At 40.8% G+C, this 21,354-nt stretch overlaps 1 protein-coding gene across 1 annotated transcript in view; it reads left to right on the plus strand.

Moving 5' to 3' along the window:
* The first annotated feature begins 2,763 nt into the window (after nt 1-2,763).
* The window catches only part of SKAP1 (src kinase associated phosphoprotein 1), a 276,418-nt gene continuing 257,827 nt past the window's right edge, over nt 2,764-21,354 (plus strand). The window contains exon 1 of the mRNA XM_042965683.1: nt 2,764-2,943. Coding sequence (XP_042821617.1) covers nt 2,898-2,943 — 46 coding nt within the window. The 5' untranslated portion in view covers nt 2,764-2,897. The remainder of the gene's footprint in view (nt 2,944-21,354) is intronic.

Raw genomic sequence — 21,354 nt, forward strand, 5'->3', positions numbered from 1 at the left:
AGGACAGCCACATGGTACCCAGCCACACAGAACAGGCCCCGGGCAGGGACTCGCCGGCTGCCAACCTCTCCAGATCCCTTTGATATTTCCGACAGAGCAGTAAAGGACTCTTGACTATCACGTTTTGCCTTGCCTCTCTCCACCTTCTCAAAGACTCCTCGGTGTGGTTTCCATGGCTACCCCCAATCAGATCTGGCTTCTTGCGAAATTGGATTTCAAAGAAGGACAAGGCTTCAAAGGAATTTGTCCATTTAACAGAATGTCATTAGGAGTGAGGCTGACTGCTGAACCAGGGTCCTCAGATGATTAAGGAGGGGCCGCGCTCATGTGTGGAGGCAGGTTTCTGTCTGCAATGAGGAACCTTGATGCAACATGACAATGCCGTATTGCAATCTGCCAGTCACCCACCGCACCCTACCCAACTCTGCACCTCCCTCTCCCCCTGTCTCTCTAAGACCCAGAATGGATGTAGAATACCTATGCCTCGAGTTTCTGCTGCTTCCTTTGGTAGAAGTAAGCCAGGCAGTGAAGGCCTGGGAGGTCGTAAGATTACCTGGGTTCATTGCTCTTCCCCAAATGACTCATTAGCTTGTAGCCTATATTAGCATTTACAAATATCCTTGAAGAAGTGGGAAAGGTTGTCAGATTTCCTCCCACTGCTGAGAGGGAAAGCAAGGCAAAGTGCTGGGGTTACATACAGGAGGGACTTTGTTTTCCCTTGCCTTTTTTTTTTTTTTTTTTTTAGAATGGTTTCAGATTTAGAGAAAAATTATGGTGATACTACTGAGAGTTCTCATATATCCTCCCTTGCCTTTTAACACATCATAAGTACTCAAAAATGATTCCAGAGCAGCTACAATTTTATAGAAGGAGCAGTATGATAAAAATGCCCGAACAGGGACCTGGTATTTGCTCCAGAGCCTGGAGGAGGCGGCCTGCTTGTGGTTAACTTTTCCAGAGCGAGAAGGAAGAGCAGCGGGAGCTAGAGTCCCCAGAGACTTGCCAGCCTGTGTCCCCCCCAACCCCAGTCCAGTTTGCTGCAACTTGTGGGTGGGTCATGTGATCCCCAAACCATTCCTCTTCAGATTGCCGGATGTGGACGCGTAAAGATGGCTGGAAGCCACTGCACTCCTTAAAGGATCTAGCCCCCAACCTTGGGAAACTATGCCAGGCAGTGCTACCCCACATCCTTCTGGACAGTTTCTCCTTGTGGCTCCCGTCCCCCTATTCACAATTCTGTCATTATGTCCCCTGAGGCTGTCAAAACCACTTCACCCATCTTCCCCGTGTCCTCTCCCTTACTGCTCCCAATCCTCCCCACACGTTCTGTAGGCAGAGTCTTGAGACTAGAGACTTCATGTTTTAGAAAGAAGGAAAACGGTAGAGGTAAAGTGAGATGTGTAAGATCATACACTACACAGGTAGGTTGCTCACCAGCTCAGAATTTGTCAATGTCTCCCAAGTGCACACTCAGCTGAGTTCAAAATCCTCATTCTGACTTTCAAGTCCCTTCACAATAAAACTTCCAAGTTTTCTCGACAACCACAATTTCCCTACACTGTCTGGTAAAAGGGGTATTAGCTGTTCCTCAAACAAAAGGTTTTTCTGTCTTTGTTTACTCTGGTCTTTCCACCTGGAAAGCCCTCCTGCCCCTTCAAAGTCAGGTATGTTCAGACCCCATCTCGAATGCCACATGCACCATTAAACACACATGCACCCACACTTCCCTCTTTTTTTTTTTTTTTTTTTTTTTTTTTTTATATTAGTCTTCCTCCTTTTACCGCTCATGGCACTTTCTACCTTCATGGCACTGGGTTTATCGTACTGTATTTTTTTAATATATAATTTATCGTCAAGTTAGCTAACATACAGTGTATACAGTGTGCTCTTGGTTTGGGGGGTATTGTGCTTTAAAACCCCCACAAAACTATTCTGCGATCGCTGAGACTCACAAAAGTTCAAAGAGATGATAGAGTGATCCTGTCTACCCCTTACCCTGTTTCCCTCAATGGTAACATCTTGCAATATTACAGAACCGTGTCACAACCAGGACACTGGCCCCCACTGTACTTCGGATGAGGGGAGGAGAACACGTTTTCTGTGGTCTTTCACTCCCCCCCCCCCCCCCCTTAGAGGGAAAAGGCTTGGTTCCGCTCTCCCTCACCCTTCTCTCCAGATTACCCCTCCCCTTCCTCGCATCCTTTTAGCTTCAGGGAGGAAGGGACGCGGGCTCCCTGTATCCGCTGCAGCCCTGCCTCTGCTTCTCCTAAATGTTGGTGGCTTTGCATTATTTATTGGGACCTACGGCCATTCCCTTTAGACATCCGGTTTGCCTGAGATAGTGAACGTTCTGCCCTGGTTTCCTGGGCGTGGAAGTGCGAGCTGGATGGGGAATTGCTTGCTGCTGCTGGGCTGGGAGGCTCTCCTGGGATTCTGCCTCTCCGCGCCCCGTTTCGGGCACCACCGTGGCTTTTAAGCCTGTCCCTTGAGGTCAACTGTCCAGGGCTGAGGATAGAAAGTCTCCCAGGAGACCAGGTTCCTTTGGGTTGAGTCTTTTGGGCTGGTGGGGCTTTGCCTGTGCGGCGGCCCCCCGGCCCCCAGGTCTTCCACCTGAGGGCGCCCCGGGGAGTGGCGCGTGCACCCACGCACAGGTGTCCGCCCCCCCCCCCCCGCCCCCACCGCCCGGGGCGCGCCCCCCGCCCGCCGCGCGCGCCACTTCCTGAGCGCGCCCCCGGGCCCGCGGCCCCGCCCTGCGGCCAGGCCGGGAGGCGGCGGCGGAGACAGAGGTACAGGTGCCTCCGCCCGGCGACCGCCGCCCGCCAGCCCGTCCGCCTTGGCACCAGGCCTTCACGGCCCCTCTCCCGCCTCACACTCCGGCCTCCTCACCGCCCGGCCAAATGCAGGCCGTCGCCCTCCCCGAGGAGATCCGTTGGCTCATGGAAGGTAACGCCCTGGCCCAGCCCCAGGCCCCCTCCCGCCGTTCCCCCACCCCTCCCCCGGGGAGTCCCTCTGGTGCGGAGCTGGAGGCCCCCACCCGGGACGCCAGAGGCTTCCAAGGCCGGCCTCTCTTTGCAGCTCCATCACCCTCCACCTTCTAGAGCCTCAAGGCTTCTAGAACCCTCAACTCTGCAGAGCCACATTTTCATTCTGCCCGCTCAGGGTCCCGTTCGCCCCGCTCAGTTCCACATTTTCTTTTTCCTCGAGGCGTCTCCACTCCTCCACGTAACCTCCCAGGCTTCCGAACCACCTTCCAGCCAGGTCCTCAGGGGCGCTCCTCACGTTCCCGGTCTCCTGGGGACAGCCCCCCACCACCGCGCCTGTGGGGCTTTGCCTTCTTCCTCCCTCCCCAGCCCCGAAGTCCCTCACCCTCCTGCTCAGAGCTCCCCGAGGCTCTCAGGGGGGTGCGAGGGGCTCGTGGGATGCTGTCGGCCAAGGCCTGGGGGTTAATGGGAGTTTTGCTGGCGCCCAAAGCCCGTGCCTCCCTCTGCCAGCCTGCAGACTTCTGGGGCGGGGTGGGGGGGGGGAGGTCTTGCTGCCCACCCAGGGCAGGCTGACACGCAGTATTACATTTCTAACTTTTCTAGAAATGCCCCATCCTAGGGTGTGTACCTTCAAACTATCGTTCCTAAGCAGTCCTTTTAAGAGTTAAGGTCATACTCAGCAACACTCGACACATCCTTCTTAACACTCGAAATATCACCTGCTCCATTCACACTTTTTCTCGTGCAAGAAACTTGCTTCCCTGTAACTGACCTTCCTGGAAGGACAGAGGCCTGGAATCTGTGCTTGCATAAGGGCCCCAGGAGGAAACTACTCGGAATTAAGCCTTTTGGCATCCGAGTGACATTTTTGACACATATTTAACAGATGGCCTGCTTTGGGCAGGTCAGACTTTTGGCAAGGAGTATTTTTTTTTTTTTTCCAGTTTCTCTCAATTTAATTGGTTTTATATCTCCATTACCTTGTTATCTTGGTATAAATGCCTCCTAATCAAATATTTGGCAGTCCTTTTGGTCTCTGTTTGTAGCACTGTTTCCATTCTGGATTGCTTCTATGTAAAAGCTGTCAACTAGGTATTTCTTTTAAGGTGAAGCTTCCAAAATCCACTTTACTTATGACCTGAGTAAATCTAAACTTTCAGAGTAAAAAAGTATTTATAGGCTAAAATAGCATCATCTGGGTGTCTGAGAAGAAACAATCCAGCCTTTCCCTCTGTTGTTGGTTGAATATTCGATGTTAAGTATAAAGAGAGGCTGTGAGTGTGGTTCCTGGGAGACAAGGAACTGTGGCGAAAAGTTTAATTCTGCCCTTGCATTAAAAAATATAAAGTGATTCTTTTTATTGGTATCTGTCATTTGATGAGAGAAAACCTATTTTACGAGCTCATTAAACTATACTTCCCTTCTGTGTGCAGCCTTAGTAGAAAATTCCTTTTTATTTTCAGAGGCTTGCAGTGAAATCCACTCCTTCAACATTTTTGATGTGCAGTTCTTTATTGTTCAAAACTGACACTTTGGTCAACAACTCATTTCTGCACCTGCCACCTTCCTTTAGCTTAGATTATTTTCTTGTTAGCTGACTGTTTTTAATTGAAGTCTTCAGATCTCCTTCTAAAGCAGAACCTTTGTTTGCTGACAAGTAGAGCAGGGTATGAATGGAGATTAATTGCATGTCACATACTTCTGTATCAAACTTGCTGTGTCTTAACAATGTCTGTTGGTGCTTGCATCTTTAGAATATACAGAGGAGTCTGAGATTAAATTTTAAGGAGCTTCGTTGGTTAATGTATTTCTTGAAGGCCTTTTTTTTTAAGTTTGCAATTGGAATCTGAATCTGAACTAGAGGGGAAAAAAGATAAAAGTGGGATTCCAACCAACCAATAATTCTATTGAAAAATGTTTGAAGACTATGTTTTTGAAAGGTTCATGTAATCCTAGCAACATATTGGTTATAGATTTTCTTTTAATTTTTTATTTTATTTTATTTTATTTTTTCGATTTTGTTTTTTATGGAATACAGTCTCTGGTGTAGGCCAGTAGAATTATTCATTGTACTACAAATAATTTGTAGATATTAGAAACCCATAATGGCTATCAATTTATTGTCTGTTACTGTGTACTTGTCTCTCCCCTTCTCTGGCCCCTCCCACACACACTTTTTAAGGTTAACTGTTGACAATTAGAAAATATGTAGGTCCTGAGCTCTATATTGTCACTCAGTGGAGAGAGTCACAGGGTGAGAGAGCTGCCACTTTAGTGCTGCCACATGGCTGTGGTGGTGGGGTTTCCACAATGAATTACTACTTTCATAAACCAAGGCATAAGCATTTGCATGGTGATTTAATGCTGGCCATCACAGCCATAACTTAAGCATTTATTTATTTATAACTACACGAGCATAAATGACAGGGGCATTTTTTGACATAATGTGTGTGCTTTTAAAAATAAAATATGCAAAGCATTATGAAAGGTTTATGCCAAAATTTTGCATAAGGAAGAAGGGAACAGAAATGTTGAAGGTCTACAATTAATTTTGTTTAAGGATAAAATTTTAAACATTTGGAAATGTTTCATTTGACCCAAAAACTCAACTTCTGGGAATCTGTATTACTGAAATTAAAGGACAGGAGGTATGCGTACAAAGATCCATCTCAAATGTCCATGAGTTGGGAAAGGTGGGGCGATGGTATGAATGAATTATCCATCTTATGGAATATTTTGCAGCCATTAAAAAGAATGTACTGTATCTGTATATATTGGCTTGGAAAATGTCCATAGGTTTAAGACTAAAAGCAAGGTGCACAATAACATATATGATCTGTTTTTGTTTGAGAACAAAAAGGTGAACCATGCCCTCCCTCCCATATATTATGTATTATTTTGTAAGCCTAGGAAGAAGTAAGAATATACACCTAGCTGTTAGCATTGGTTTCTTTGGGAGGGGAATAAGAAGGTGGGGGAGACAGAGATCATTACTTTTATTTCATACACCTTCATGTTGTTGGAATTGTGACAATGACCATGTATTAACTTTTGTTAATCAGATAAACAATCAGTAGCGTTCTTTCATTTTTTTTTAACATTTATTTATTTTTGAGACAGAGACAGACAGAGCATGAACGGGGGAGGGTCAGAGAGAGAGGGAGACACAGAATCCGAAGCAGGCTCCAGGCTCCGAGCTGTCAGCACAGAGCCCGACGCGGGGCTCAAACTCATGAACCGTGACATGACCTGAGCCAAAGGTGGAAGCTCAACCGACTGAGCCACCCAGGCGCCCCAGTAGTGTTCTTTAAAAGAAAAAGGGACAAACAAAAGACAAAAAGAAGCTTGCAGATGGCAGAGTGGTCAGAGTGCTAAAGGACCATTAACTGAGGTTATGATTATGTTTTTCTCTTGTTAGCTCTGGGGGTGTGTGGAGGGTGGGGATTTTTTTTTTTTTAATGCTTTCTTGGAGTTTTGGCAAATGTTAAAGCAGCGAGAGTACTTTTAGAGTAACTCAGGAAATAGCCTCCTCAGACTCTGTCAAGCTCTCTTATAGAAATTGTAACTAGTCCATATCAGCAAATAAGTACCTTACAGATAAGTAAAATGAAAAGTGTTTGTTTACTGCCTTATTGAAAGAGGAGGAAATATTCAGGTCTGTTTTCAAATAATCAGGCTTGAGATGTAGAAGCTATCTTTTTGTTTTTGTTTTGTGATAACCATACTGAAAACAAAAACAATGGTGTGCTGGCAGTTTGCATAATCTTTGCTCCATAGATATAAACATAATCAGTTTCTTCCTTGTCTTTCTATCCCTGCTTTTGAAGTAAGAAGCACAAGAGGCAAGTATGAAGGAGGTTGAATATATATTTATTTCTTCAGTTCAAAATGTGCCGTGTGTGATAGAATGGGACCTACTGATTTTACCCTAAGAGCTAATAGGTGCCAACCACCTACAAGGTACCTAGATCCTGCTGGGAGTGTGGAGTAAAGCCAAAACAACATCCACATCCCAGCTGCATTTAGTAGCAACTGCTGTGTGAACACTAATTCTGATATGCCTATGGTTACTAATTTTTAAACTTCCTTGGAAAGAAATAGTAATTAATCATTTCCTTCTAGATTGTTCTCCAGATTTGTTTTGGTCAATGCAACCAACCCTAAAATTCTTTTCAGTACAGTAAAATTCCAACTCTGTGGAACTGGTAAGAGTGAGTTACTCTTGATAGTTTGATTCTCTTTAATGAAGCACTCTAACTTTTTATCATAAAATTTGTGATTCATCTTTTTCTAAAACGTATTTGGAATTTTTCTCACTTCCTCACTTTCTCACTTCCTCAACTAGCCAATCTGTAACTCAAGAGTTGTTACAGTGAATATAGGTTATCAAACTTTGTGGAAACATATTGAGTGGTTTAGGGCTGTTTCTGTCCCAGTTGCCCCCGGACTGCCTTGTGAAGGTCAACATCTGTTTTCTATTTTTATTTTTGTCACTTTTTTCCTACTGCAAGGTCGGGTCTATCACTTTACATTGCTCTCAGTGTGTCTGGAGCCATACTGCTACTGGAATATGAGGGAATCAAGCTTGTTGGGATTGAGATGTGTAAAAGAAGGTATGAAGGGCTCTTTAGATGAACACAGTACCCAAATCTTTAGGTGTAGACTTTGTGACATGCATTTGGCTGCTCAAGAGTCTTTTTTGCTTAATTTGTGATACCGGGTTGTCTTCTAGATAGGAGAGACTACCGGCAGGTGAGATCTAACCATTCTTCTTTTTCCATGTTAAAATTTTCTCTGATTATAAAGGTAATAATGCTCATTGTAGAAAATTTAGAACACGCACAATGATACACAGTCACCCATGCCCATGGTCAACAATTGTTAAAGTTCCATGTATTTCTGTCAGCTTTTATTGTATGTACATACTTTAAAAGTTGGGACGTATTGTGCGGATAGTTTTATATAGTGATCTTTCCACTTACAGTTTTTCTTTTTTTTTTTTTTTTAACGTTTATTTATTTTTGAGACAGAGAGAGACAGAGCATGAACGGGGGAGGGTCAGAGAGAGGGCCACACAGAATCCGAAACAGGCTCCAGGCTCCAAGCTGTCAGCACAGAGCCCGACGCGGGGCTCGAACTCACGGACCGCGAGATCATGACCCGAGCTGAAGTCGGCCGCTTAACCGACTGAGCCACCCAGGCGCCCCCCCACTTACAGTCTTTCAATTCCTAAGGTCTCTTGAGAATTTTCTCAGATCATTAAAATTATTTTTTTCTTGCCAGTGATCTAGAAGTTATATATTCAGGTGTTATTCCACTGATATTTTTTCTCTTATGGCTTAAAAAAACACCATGTCCCTTTGATTTAGCAACACTAAGAATGAAACAGTATCTTTTGGCTCTTTCCTCTCAGGTGAAATGTGAAATTCCTGATATAATCTGAGATTTTAGACTCAGAATTGTTAATATTTTATTAGGTATATTACAATAATTATTTTCTGACATTTGCATAATATTTTTAAGCCATAGATATAATACTGTTTTTTCCCTTTGATTTGCTCATTGCTTACTTTTTGTACCATGGCTTTTTCATTCTTGAACTTTTAATTTTATCTCTTAGATATTTAGACTGGGCTAATATGGTGGCCACTAGCCATAGGTGGCTATTTACGTTTAAATTAAATTAAAAATTTTGGTTCCTCAATTGCGCTAGCTACATTTCAGCTGCTCAGTAGCCATGCTGGCTACTGGATTGGACAGTGCATAAGGCCCTAGTAGATGATGATCTAGAATATAATACTGGGTGAATTTCTCAAAAAGGGTTCCTTTAAAAATAATCTTTTTTTAATGTTTATTTTTTTGAAGAAGAAGAGAGACAGAATGCAAGCGAGGGAGGGGCAGAGAAAGAGGGAGACACAGAATTTGAGGTAGGCTCCAGGCTCTGAGCTGTCAGCACAGAGCCCGATGTGGGGCTTGGACCCATGAGCAGTGAGATCACAATCTGAGCCGAGGTAAGACTGAGCCGACTGAGCCACCCAGGCACCCCTCAAGAAGGGTTCTTTGATACTACACTTCCTTATCCCCTGCATGTCCAAGAATGTGTCTATCTAGTTTCATATAAACTTAGGTGTGTAGGGGCGCCTGGGTGGCTCAGTTGGTTAAGCCTCCGACTTCGGCTCAGGTCATGATCTCGTGGTTTGTGAGTTGGAGTCCCACGTCAGGCTTTGTGCTGACAGCTCAGAGCCTGGAGCCTGCCTCGAATTCTGTGTCTCCCTCTCTCTCTGCCCCTCCCTCACTTGCGTTCTGTCTCTCTTCTTCAAAAATAAATAAACATTAAAAAAAAAAACATTAAAAAATTTTAAACTTACGTGTGTACAGAAAGTTCTAGACTTGCACTCTGCCCATTTCTTCCCCTTCCTACTAATTCACTCTCTAGAAGTATCCCATTATCTTCTGGCCTTCAGTTTTGTGGAGGAGAAGTCTGATGCCAGCCTGATGTATTTCTTTTGTAGCCCATTTCTCCCACCCTCTGCCTAGATGTTTATAGGATGTTTTTCTTTGCTCTCAGAAATGTCACTAGATAGTGTCAAAGTTTTAGATTTTTAAAATAATTTTTCTCAGTTTGTAATGAACCATTTTGACCTGTAGACTCAGGTCTTTAACTTGGGGAAGTTTTCTATTATCACTAGTTCTGCTCCATTTGCTTTATTTTGTCACATTGGAGTATACGTTAAGATATATATTAAACCTTAAACTGTCTCCAATTCACCTTTTTTATTGTTCTATCTGTCACTGACTTCATCATGATTTTAAATTCAGCATTCAATTAAAAAAAAAATTTCCATGTATTTTTTCCTTATCATTCATTGTTTCCTTGTCATTACATCTGCAAAGCTCTGGCTTATAGATCTGAGTTTTTGTATGTTTTTGAGAATACAAATTAGAAATTTTCTATACATCTGTTCTTTAATAATAAATCTACTTGGGGCCCCTGGGTGACTCAGTCAGTTAAGCATCCAACTTTGGCTCAAGTCATGATCTCACAGTCTGTGAGTTTGAACACCATGTCAGGCTCTGTGCTGACAGCTCAGAGCCTGGAGCCTGCTTCTGATTCTGTGTCTCCCTCTCTCTCTGCCCCTTCTCTGATCATGCTCTGTCTCTCTATATCTCTCAAAAATAAAGACACATTAAAAAATTTTTTTAAATAATAAATCTACTTCAGAGGAAGGCATTTTTTTCTAGTTTTTCAAGATGATCTTTTCTCTTTGAATTTGAGTGTTTTGGTTTTGTGTGTGTGTGTGTGTGTGTGTGTGTGTTTAGTTTGCCTAAATTCAAATCCTGACTCTGCCACTTTCTTACTACCTGGTTGACTTTGGGTCTCAGTTTGCTCATCTGTAAAATGGGAGTCATAATAGTACCTATCTCGTAGAATTTACATGGGGAACAAAGGAATGAATATTTGAAAAGAACTTACAATAGTGTCTGGCGTGGACTAAACATCATATAAATATTTGGTAAATTTTTAAAAAATTATTTTCTTAGAGAAAGCCTTATTGATTTTTTTGGTTTAGTTTGTTTTGTTTTGTTTGCTTTTGCCTCTTTATAGGAAAGCTCTGAGGTGTGGCCTTTTACCTATGTCGGTGATTCACCCTTGCCTCTCTAAATTAGGGGAAGTTTGTAGGGGTTCTTTCCGAGTCTCCTCCATTTCTATCCTTCCTTAGATTAGAGTCCAGTGATCATTCTATGAGAAAATTTATGGAAGAAGGAGAGATATTAGCTTCATTGTTAACTTAGGAAAAATATGGGCTCCTTACCTTGTTGTAGAATGCTGTGTGTGTGTGTGTTTGTGTTTGTAAAATAGTACTTTTGCATTACTTCTCAGTAGAAAAAAAAGAAAGTTTACTCTTCCTCTTCTTCCTTTTTGTTTTTTAAAAAAACATTTTTTTAATAGGTAGAAATATTTGAGCTTCATTGTGGGTATACCCTAGGTGTTGGGTAGGCTGCCCCGACCTTTTGAACTCTAGGCATGATCTATTCCCTGTGGAAGCCCAGACGTCTCCTCAAAATCCTACTAATTCTCAAGGAGCATGCATTCTCAGGGTACTTTTCCTTCCAGGCTCTTAGCTGTCCTGAGTCATGTAGGCGTAAACTTTTGGTTTCCAAATCGGATGATTTTGTTTCTCAGGGGACTTTTGGCAACACGTGGACACGTTTTTTGTTGTTGCAACTGGGGAGGTGCTATGGAATCTAGTGGGTAGAGGCCAGGCCTGATGCTAAACTTCCTACAATGCATAGGACAGCCCCCACAAGCAAAGAATCATACAACCCCAAATGTCAGTAGTGCAAGATTGAGAAACCCTGGCCTAGATAGACCCTTTTCCTCAGTTTCCACAAAAGCCTACTCATGTGAAGCCCCTGCAATTGTAGAAGACATCACTGGAATTTTAGGGGGAACAAGAAGAGGGATGAGGGGTTTACATAGCAGTAATGCAAATTATTTCAATTTGAATATTAAGCATCCCTATTCCTAAATCTTTGCCACCCCAGTCATCAGAGAGTGCCCTCTGACCCTTCACCTGATGTAGTTCTCAGCCTATGCTTTCTCATAGGCACTTTCTCCCTTTATCCTATCTGGAACAAAACCAAAAAGAAAAAAGAAAAAGACAACAACAACAACTCTATTTCCCTGGCCAACTGAAAAGATAGTTTAGCTGTCTGTTGAATTTTTTAGGCTCCCCCCCCAACACCCACACAGAGAAACAAGTTACTTTTCCAAACGGTGACAGTTGTCTCTCTAAGAGGAATTTTGGTGCCACCAATTAAGATAATAACATTTTTTCTCATTATATACTTGTAATACTTAAACAATTTTCAGTCACTTTAAATATTGGAAAAATAAGATAAGTTTCAAGTTTTACCATCATCTGAGAATCTTAACATATTGACATAACTATCATAGATCTCATTTTTTTCACGTCATAAGCCATTACACCCTACAGAAATCCTATAATTTCTGCTACATTTATTCATATTTATTTCCCCTGTGTTTCCAAGCTCATTGCTTGCTTTTCCGGTTTGTCAGTGCTGCATTATAGGTTAGATGATTCTAACAGATGGCTTTTCAGGTTTGGAGTCTTTGAGTTCCACTGCTTAATTTTACTATCCAGCTTTTACATGGGAGATAGGACAGATGTGGGCTCAGGAACAAAGTGGTCTTAACATCCAGAGAGCGAGCTTTACTGAAAGCTTATGGGTTTGATAAAATCATTTATGGGTTACTTAAATTCTCATCTAGGGTCTCCTCCTAACATTGTTGACATTCTAATGTTAGTATGATACAAGGAAATAAGGTGTTTATTCACATAGTAGGAGCTTTGCTAAAATGTGTCCTGTGACACATATTTTTACTTATGCAAACCAATATTGTAGTTGAGTTGGAATTAATTAAGGTAGTGTACCTTATAAATCAAATATATGGAGAATGCTGGGGTATTTAGCTACTGAAAATACCTCTTTTTGTTTTATTTTGTGTTGTTTTTTATTTATTAAAAAGTTTTTTTAATATTTATTCATCTTTTTGAGAGAGAGAGACAGAGTGTGAGCAGGGGAGGGGCAGAAGGAGAGGGAGACACAGAATCTGAAGCAGGCTCCAGGCTCTGATCTGTCAGCACAGAGCCCAATGCAGGGCTCGAACTCATGAACCGTTGAGATCATGACCTGGGCAGAAGTTGGACGCTTTACCAGCTGAGCCACCCAGTACCCTCTATTTTGTGATGTTTTTATTGGGTACAATATACTTCCAGAAAAATGCTCAATCATAAATATACAGCTCAGTGAATCTTCACAAAAAGAACACATCCCCAAAACAAAGGCAAAAACGTTACCAAAACTTCCAGAGACCCTCTGTGTCCTTTAGTACCTACCCACACCTATAGGCAAGCACGCCTCTGATTTCTAACAGCAAAGTTCAGCTTTGCTTATTCAATCATACAGTATGTCCTCATGTATCTGGCTGCTTTGCTCAAGATGATGCAGAAAATATCTCTTAGCTGTGGTCTAATAAACCTCCTGAAAATCACACTGCCTTTAAAATAATTTTTCCGGGGCTCCTGGGCAGCTCATTTGGTTAAGTGTCCAACTTTGGCTCAGGTCATGATCTCGCGGTTTGTGGGTTCAAGCCTTGCGTCGCGCTCTGTGGTGACAGCTTAGAGCCTGGAGCCTGCTTCAGATTCTGTGTCTCCCTCTCTGCCCCTCCCCTGCTCACACTCTGTCTCTGTCTCAAAAATAAATAAACATTTAAAAAAATTTAAATAATTTTTCCTTTCTGATAACTTTTTGTATGAACCTCTTCCTCCCTCAATCCATCTATCCATTCCTCCCTCCCTCCTTTTCTCCCTTCCTTCTTTCATTAAGGTATGATTTATGTACATAAAACGCACTAATCTTAAGTGTTACAACTCGATGACTTTAATATATGTAAACACCTGTGTGACCGCCACCCAGATTAAGATATAAACATTTCCATCATCCTGAAAAGTCTCCTTTCCAGTTAGTAGCCCTCCCCAGAGGTAACCACTATTCTGACCTCTATCATCATGGATTACTGTAGTTGTTCTGGAACTTCATGAATCAATATGATCTCTTTTGTGTCTGTCCTCAACATCGTATTTTTGTGATTTATCCCTGTTGTTCTGTGTATCAGTTTTATCTTATCCTTTATGCAGAGTAGTATCCCATATTCCATATTTTGTTTATCCATTTTTCTGCTGATGGACATTGAGCTGTTCAGTTTGGGGCTATTGTGAATACAGCTGCTGTGAGCACTCTTATATAACCTGCTTTGTGAACATAAGCACTCACTTCTTTCAGATAAATATTTAGGAGTAGAATTACTGGGTCATAGGGTAGGTATATGTTTAATTTTATTAGAAACTCCAGTTTCCCAAAGCAATTATACTTATTTTACACTCCTACCAGCAGTGTGTGAGAGTTCTCATGGATATATTTTTATTATAGAATATTTACACAACATAGAAATAAGACTACTTGATCTTTTTTAGACAGGGTAGTATTATATACTTTTCCATGTGAATCTGTCTATCCATGCATATATATAAACTGCTGCATGGTGTTGCAAAATTTGTAACTATTTTTCTATTGATGGATGTTTAAGTTTTTCCCAATTTTTAAAAATATTTCCACAGTGCTGTAGAGAACCTATCTCTGTGCATCTTTGTGTACATGTGAAAATATTTCTGTAGGATAAATTTTTAGACTCTCAAATAGATTGCAGATGTGTTAATCCTAGAATTTTAGTTTGGCCACTAGCTAAAACTTAATCTAAAGTACTCGCTGTGTTTTAGGTTCTGGTTTTTGTTCTCTCTGTGCTGTGAGTATACAGGTATTGTCATTTCCCCCCCTCCAGGAGGTAGAAAGAGAATTAAAAATATAAACACCACAATTCTTGGGTCATGGGGCAGAAACAATCAGCAGGTTGAAGCAAACCACAACCAGAACATGCTGATAATTTCTCTGTTGTATGCTGACAACTTCCTGCAAGCCAAAACAAAGCTGGTGGGTATGATTTTAGCCTTGCCAATAAGTTTACCTCTTAACAGAAGGCGAAAAATATATGCCTTAAGGATTACAATTAATTGCCAGATAAAAATGTAATGCAAGGTTTAAAACAAGTTTTAAACAAACTGAAAGTAATTATCCCCTTCTATTATACTTTTATTTAATTGGTATGAAAATAGACAAGATTTCCTTGAAGACTTCCATTATTGATTGGGGTAGGAAAAGTCAAACACTGAAGTTTTAAAGATTGAATTTCAGTGTGACATTTAAGGGTGACTGCAGAAATCTTAACGGTCTGATATCTTCAGTGTACCTGTGATAGGGAATCAGAAATTTTGGTTTCTTTCCACCAGAAGCTGTCAATGAGACTTTGTAGAAGCTGGATTAGCACCCAGGCTGGTTTCTTCTGTAAAATAGGAATATATAATTTAAAGGAATAGTTGTGATATTTAATTTAATGTAAAGAATACCCAGGGTCATGTAGGTGGCTCATTCGGGTAAGCGCTTGACTCTTGATTTCGGCTCAGGTCATGATCTCAAGGTACGTGGGTTCAAGCCCCATATTGGGTTCCTCACTCACTGACAGTGCAGAACCTGTTTGTGATACTCTGTCTCTCTCTCTCTCAAAATAAATAAATAAACTTTTTTAAAATCCTAAAAGGAAAAAGAATACCCAAGTATCTTAGTAGTAAATGTGACCCATAAGATACCATCGTCCTCAAAATAAACGAAAGAGTAAATGGACAAGGTCAGATATTTGGGAAAATGTCAGAAACTTGCACCAGTCTACAAAACCTAGTGATCTTGGACACATCCTGCCAAGAGTCTTTTCAGCTGGCCTTAGATCCTGCAGGGGTATGATGATCATATTACTTCTACAGTGTTCCACATACCTTCTGTTCCCTTATCCTTCTGTCTTCTTTTCCTACTCTGACTTGCTGGAATAGATGTCCAAATAAGCTGCCTAGAAGCTGAGGGAGTCTGTTTTAGAGCATCTATGAATTATGAAATGCAGATACAGCTTTGCCAGAGCTGAGTTTACCTTTTAAATGTGGGACTTAAAATCACTGTATATTACTTTTAGTACGAAATACCATATGCTACTATAAGCCTTCCTTCCAGAGTAATCTTTCACCATTGTCCCTCTCACCTCTAACCTTCTGCTGTCTAAGTTGAGACTCTTTCAGTCTCTCCAGCTGAACTGAGTGAGATCTGTCACCTCAGGACCTTCGTACATGATATTCCCATGCTTGTGCTATTCTTTTCCTAGTTTCACCAACTCCCTACCTTCTCCCACACACAACATACATACTTAGCCTGCTAATTTGGGAATTTCAGATAAAAGATCAGTTCCCTAAGAGGTCTCCCCTGACTTACTGCCCTCTCTAGATGAGGTGCCTATACCATGGGGTTGTGGCCTCCCTTCCTTTTCATATTATCACAATTAACTCATATCACAGTTTATTCTAATTGCCTATTTAAGTCTGTATTCTCTGCTAGACTGTATACTCTTATGATAGAGTTTAGATCTAATTCACTTTTTCCAGCACTTGGCATGTATTAAGCACTCAACAAATATTTGTTGAAGAATGAAGATGTGTAGAAAAAAAGTGGCATTGTTGATGGTATGTTTCTCATTTTGTCTTTTCTCTTTGATGTGAAGACATTTACACCATGTGGTTCGTCTTGCTCACTTACCAGTTGAAGGTAACGATGTGCAGAGCCTGTAACGTTGAGTATTATACACAGTGAGAGCTGCAGGGTCAGAGGTGCCTCAAGAGTGTTCTTACACAGTGGTGTTTTCCACACTGGGTTATGCAATTGCAGGATCCTAAGGCATCCTGTTGTGGCAGGATGTGATGTTTATGTTAGAAGACTTGTTTGTAAAAGGTTGATTGCTTAACAGAAAACCTATAGTTAGCTTGATGAGCTGGGTTAAATATAGGAGCTGATATGTTGAGAGACCTTTTAAAATCTCTTTCCTGTTCAGTGGTGAGGAGTGTGTTTCTGATCAGGGTTGTGCAGGCACCTTCTGGTCGTAATCACTGTAAGTGGCATCATCTAAATTGAAAGACAAATGTATTATATATTGATCTGTAATTTTTGTTTCCTTAATATCTTTATCACATTGTGATGTCAGGGTTATGCTGGCTTCATAAAATGAGTAGGCAAGTGTGTATAATACTGGATATATAATCCCTCATACAGCCCTTATAGCCCTTGCTTTTAACTCATTTTTTCTTTCAAATGTTTTATTTATTTTTGAGAGAGAGAGTGCGAACTGGGGAAGGGCAAAGAGAGAGGCGGACAGAGAATCCGAAGTGGGCTCTGTGCTGACAGCAGTGAGCCCAATGTGGGGCTCGAGCTCATGAACCCCCTATGAGATCATGGCCTGAGCTAAAGTCGGCCGCTCAACCAACTGAGCCACCCAGGTGCCCCGCTTTTATTTATATTTTTCTTGTTTATACACTTGTTTATCTACTAAGTTGTGGGTGTAATTTTAGATCTGATTTTTAAAAAACAGATGAGACAGACAGCAGAGATTGTCTTTGTGTTATTTTATTCCTGAGGAGATGACACTTGCACGTGAATTAACATTTGGAAAGGAAGCTTTGCAAGAAAGTAATTTGAAAAAGTAAGCTCATAACAAAAATGGCAAGCTTTTCTTAATATCATTGGGGGGTAATTATATCCTGTTGATGTTCTTTTAACACTTTTAGTATATAGAAATACAATTACATAGGATACTTTACTTACAAGAGTACAGTAAGGAGGGTAGAAGTACAAAATACTATATAGTTGATCCTTGAACGTGTGGGTTAGGGCTGCTGCCTCCTCCCCCCTCCCCCCCCCAACCCTACAGTTGAAAATCCTCATATAGCTTTTGACTCCCCCAAAAGTTAACTACTAGTAGCCTACCATTGAGCAGAGCCTTACCAATAACATAAACAGTCAATTGACACATATTTTATATGTTATATGCACCATACACTGTATTCTTAAAATAAAGTAAACTGGCGGGGCAGCTGGGTGGCTCAGTCATTTAAGCGTCCGATGTCAGCTCAGGTCATGATCTCACAGTTCATGGGTTCCAGCCCCCTGTCAGGCTCTGTGCTGACAGCTCAGAGCCTGGAGCCTGCTTCAGATTCTGTGCCTCCCTCTTTCTCTGGCTCTCCCCTGCTCACGCTCTCTCTCTCTCTCTCTCTCTCTCAAAAATAAATAAACATTAAAGAAAACAATAAAGTAAGCTGGAGAAAAGAAAATGTTATAAAGAAATCATAAGGAAGAGAAAATACATTTACAAGACTGTACTGTATTTATAAAAAAAAATCTGCATCTAAGTGGACTGGTCAGTTCACACTCAGGTTGTTCAAGGGCCAACTGTATACATTTATAATCTGTGGGAATAAAGTATACACTGTGACCACCTCTCTCTCACAGGATTCCTCTTCATTCCCGACTTTCTATCTGCCCAGGTGGCCTCCTTCCCTGCTCACAACTATGAACCAGCTCAGCACATCACCACCAACTGAAACGAAGATAGACGTACAAGTACATCTCCAGTCCTCCCTCCTTTTTTTTTTTTTCAAAATGTTAAAATTATACTGTACACTGCTTTTTGAAAATTAATAGACTTCTTATTTTTAGAACAGTTTTAGATTCACAGAAAAATGGAGCAGTAGTACACTGTTCTATTTCCCCTTCTTCCCAGTTTCCCTTATTATGAACATTTAACGTTAGTATGATAACATTTGTTACTGTTCATGAACCAACACAGATATGTTATTAACTAAAGTTCATAGTGTATTCTCTTTCCCTTAGTTTTTACCTAATATCCTTTTTTCTGTCCCAGGATCCTATCGATGATACCTTACTTAATTTAGTTTCCTTACATTCCTTTTGGCTGTCACAATTTCTCAAATTTTCCTTGTTTTTGATGACCTTGAAGGTTTTGAGGAGCACTGGTCAGTTGTACTGTAGAATGTGCCTACATTAGAATTTGATGTTTTTCTCATGACTAGACTAGGGCTATGAATTTTGGTGAGGAATATCACAGTGGTAAAGTGCCATTCTTATCACATGTTGAGGGTATGTAATATTAAGATGATTCATGACTGTTGGTATTGACCTTGATCACCTGGTTGATGCAATGTTTGTCTGGTTTCTTTACTGTAAAGTTACTCTTTATTCCGCCTTTCAGTACTGCATTCTTTAGAAGGAAGTCTGTATGTGAAGCCTACACTTAAGGGGTGGCAGTTTATGTTCCCTCTTCTTAAACAATTTTTTTTTTTACGTTTATTTATTTTGAGAGAGAGAGAGACAGAGTGCGAGCAGGGGAGGGGCAGAGAAAGAGGGAGAGGGAACCTCAAGCAGGCTCCACACTGGCAATGAAAAGCCTGCCTTGGGGCATGAACCCACGAACCATGAGGTCATAACTCTTGAGCTGAAATCAAGAGTCAGGCGTTTAACCGACTGAGCCACCCAGGCACCCCATATGTTCCCCCTTCTTTAAAGTGAAGTATCTACATAAATTATTTAGAATGCATCTGCACTGGAGATTTGTCTTTTCATTCCCATTTATTAATTTATTGAGTTACTTGTTTAAACGTATGGACTAATGAAGAATACTTATTTTATACTTTGAATTGTAATCCAATATTACTTATTTTATTGCTCAAATTGTTCCAGCTTTGGCCATTGGGACCTCTTTTACGTGGCTTCTGTGACTTTTTTGATATGATCATTGTGTGTGTGTGAGTGTGTGTTCGGGGCATATTCTTACTTTCTGGCACTACAACATACTCCAGGCTCATCTTGTGTATCTCCTGCCCCAGTTCTAGAATCAGCCATTTCTCCAAGGAGATTTTTTCCTTTTTATTGAAAATCGGTATTAGAAACCAAGATCTGGGTTCTGGGTGAGCTCATCGGTACTGGGATGTTTCTTTTAGGGCCTCTCTGTTGACAGAGCAAAGAAACACATGTGTTTATAATAATCCCATATACACATATATCTATAAAAAATCCTCTGTATAACCATCTGTATCTATATAAAATTAGACATGAGTTTTTACAATGTCTTCAATTCTAATTCATTCTACACTCCTCTCCTTGCTATTCTTCATACCTGCTCTTCTCCTTTCCATTCCAACAGGGAGAAACCTGGTTCCAACCATTCATCATCCATTTATTGTTTGATCAGAATATACACATATAGCAATATAAGAATCATTAACCTATACACCTTTGGGAAACAAAAGACCAGTTTCCCAGTTTCCCAGTTTCGTTGACTGAAGACCAGTATTTATGTGCAGTTTCTTTTGCCTTTAGTCTTATAAACTCCACTTATTTCCAAAGTTACTTAGGTCAGTACCTTTTCCCCCATCCCCTTCAGTGAGGTTTCCCCCCATTATTGGTAATACAGTGAGATTATGTTGCTACAATCTGCATTCTTTCCTGAGATCCCCCAACCTCCTAAATGTTGGTTGTTTTTGTTTTTGTTTTTTTAATTTGTAGACATTAAGGCTCACTCTATGTTGTAAAGTTCTACAGGTTTTGACAAATGCATAATGTTGTGTATCCACCATTAAAGTATCATATAGTCTGGTTTCACTGCCCCCAAAATCCTCTGAGCTTCACCTATTCACCCCTTCCCCACTCCTGTTGGACCCCTTGCCAACCACTGATCTTTTTACTGTCTCTATAGTATTGCCTTTTCCAGAATGTCATATAATTGGAATTACACAATATGTAGCCTTTTCAGATTGGCCTCTTCCACTTAGTAATATGCACTTAAGATTTCCCCATATCTTTTCATGGCTTGATAGCTCATTGCTTGTTAGTCCTGAATAGCATTCCATTGTCTGGATGTTTATTTATCCATTCACCTACAGACAGACATCTTGGTTGCTTCCAAGTTTTGGCAATTATGAATAAAACTGCTGTAAACATTCATGTACAGGTTTTTGTATGGGCATACATTTTCAGTTCAATTGGGTAAATACTGCTGTTCTAATAGGCATGTAGTGATTTCTTATTGTTTTAATTTGCAATTCCTTAGTGACATATAACGCTGAGCATCTATTCATATGGTTTTTCATCTTCTGTATATCATCTCTGGTGAGGTATTTGCTCAGATCTTTTGTCCATTTTCAAATTGGATTTTTAATTTTCTCATTGTTGAGTTTTAAGAATTCTTTGTGTATTTTAGTTACCAGTCCTTTATCAGTTGTATGTTTTGCAAAGATTTTCTATCAGTCTGTGTCTTGTCTTTTCATTCTCCTATTGTCTTTTGCAGAGCAGAAATTTTCCATTTTAATGAAGTCTAACTTACCAATTATTTCTTCCATGGATCATGCTTTTGGTGTTGTAGCTAAAAGCTTATTGCCAAAAACAAGGTCACCTACATTTTTTCTTATGTTATCTTCTAAAGTTTTATAGTTTTATGTTTTACGCTTAGGTCTGTGATCCACTTTGAATTAATTTTTGTGAAAAGTGTAAAGATCTGTGTCTTTTCAAAAAAAATTTGGTGAATGGATGTCCAGTTGTTCCAGCACCATTTGTTAAAGACTATTCCCTCTCCATTGAATTGCCTTTACTCCTTTGTCAAAAATCAGTTGACTCTGTGTGGGCCTATCCCTAGACTCTCTGTTGTGTTTCATTGATCTGTGTGTCCAATCTTTCAACAATACCACTCTGTCTTGATCACTGCAACATTATAGCAAGTCTTGAAGTTGAGTAAAGTCAGTCTTCCAATTTCTTCCTCTTTCTCCTCCTCCTCCTCCTTTTTCTTCTTCAG

Source organism: Panthera tigris, chromosome E1, assembly GCF_018350195.1.
Source record: "Panthera tigris isolate Pti1 chromosome E1, P.tigris_Pti1_mat1.1, whole genome shotgun sequence".
NCBI lineage: Eukaryota > Metazoa > Chordata > Mammalia > Carnivora > Felidae > Panthera > Panthera tigris.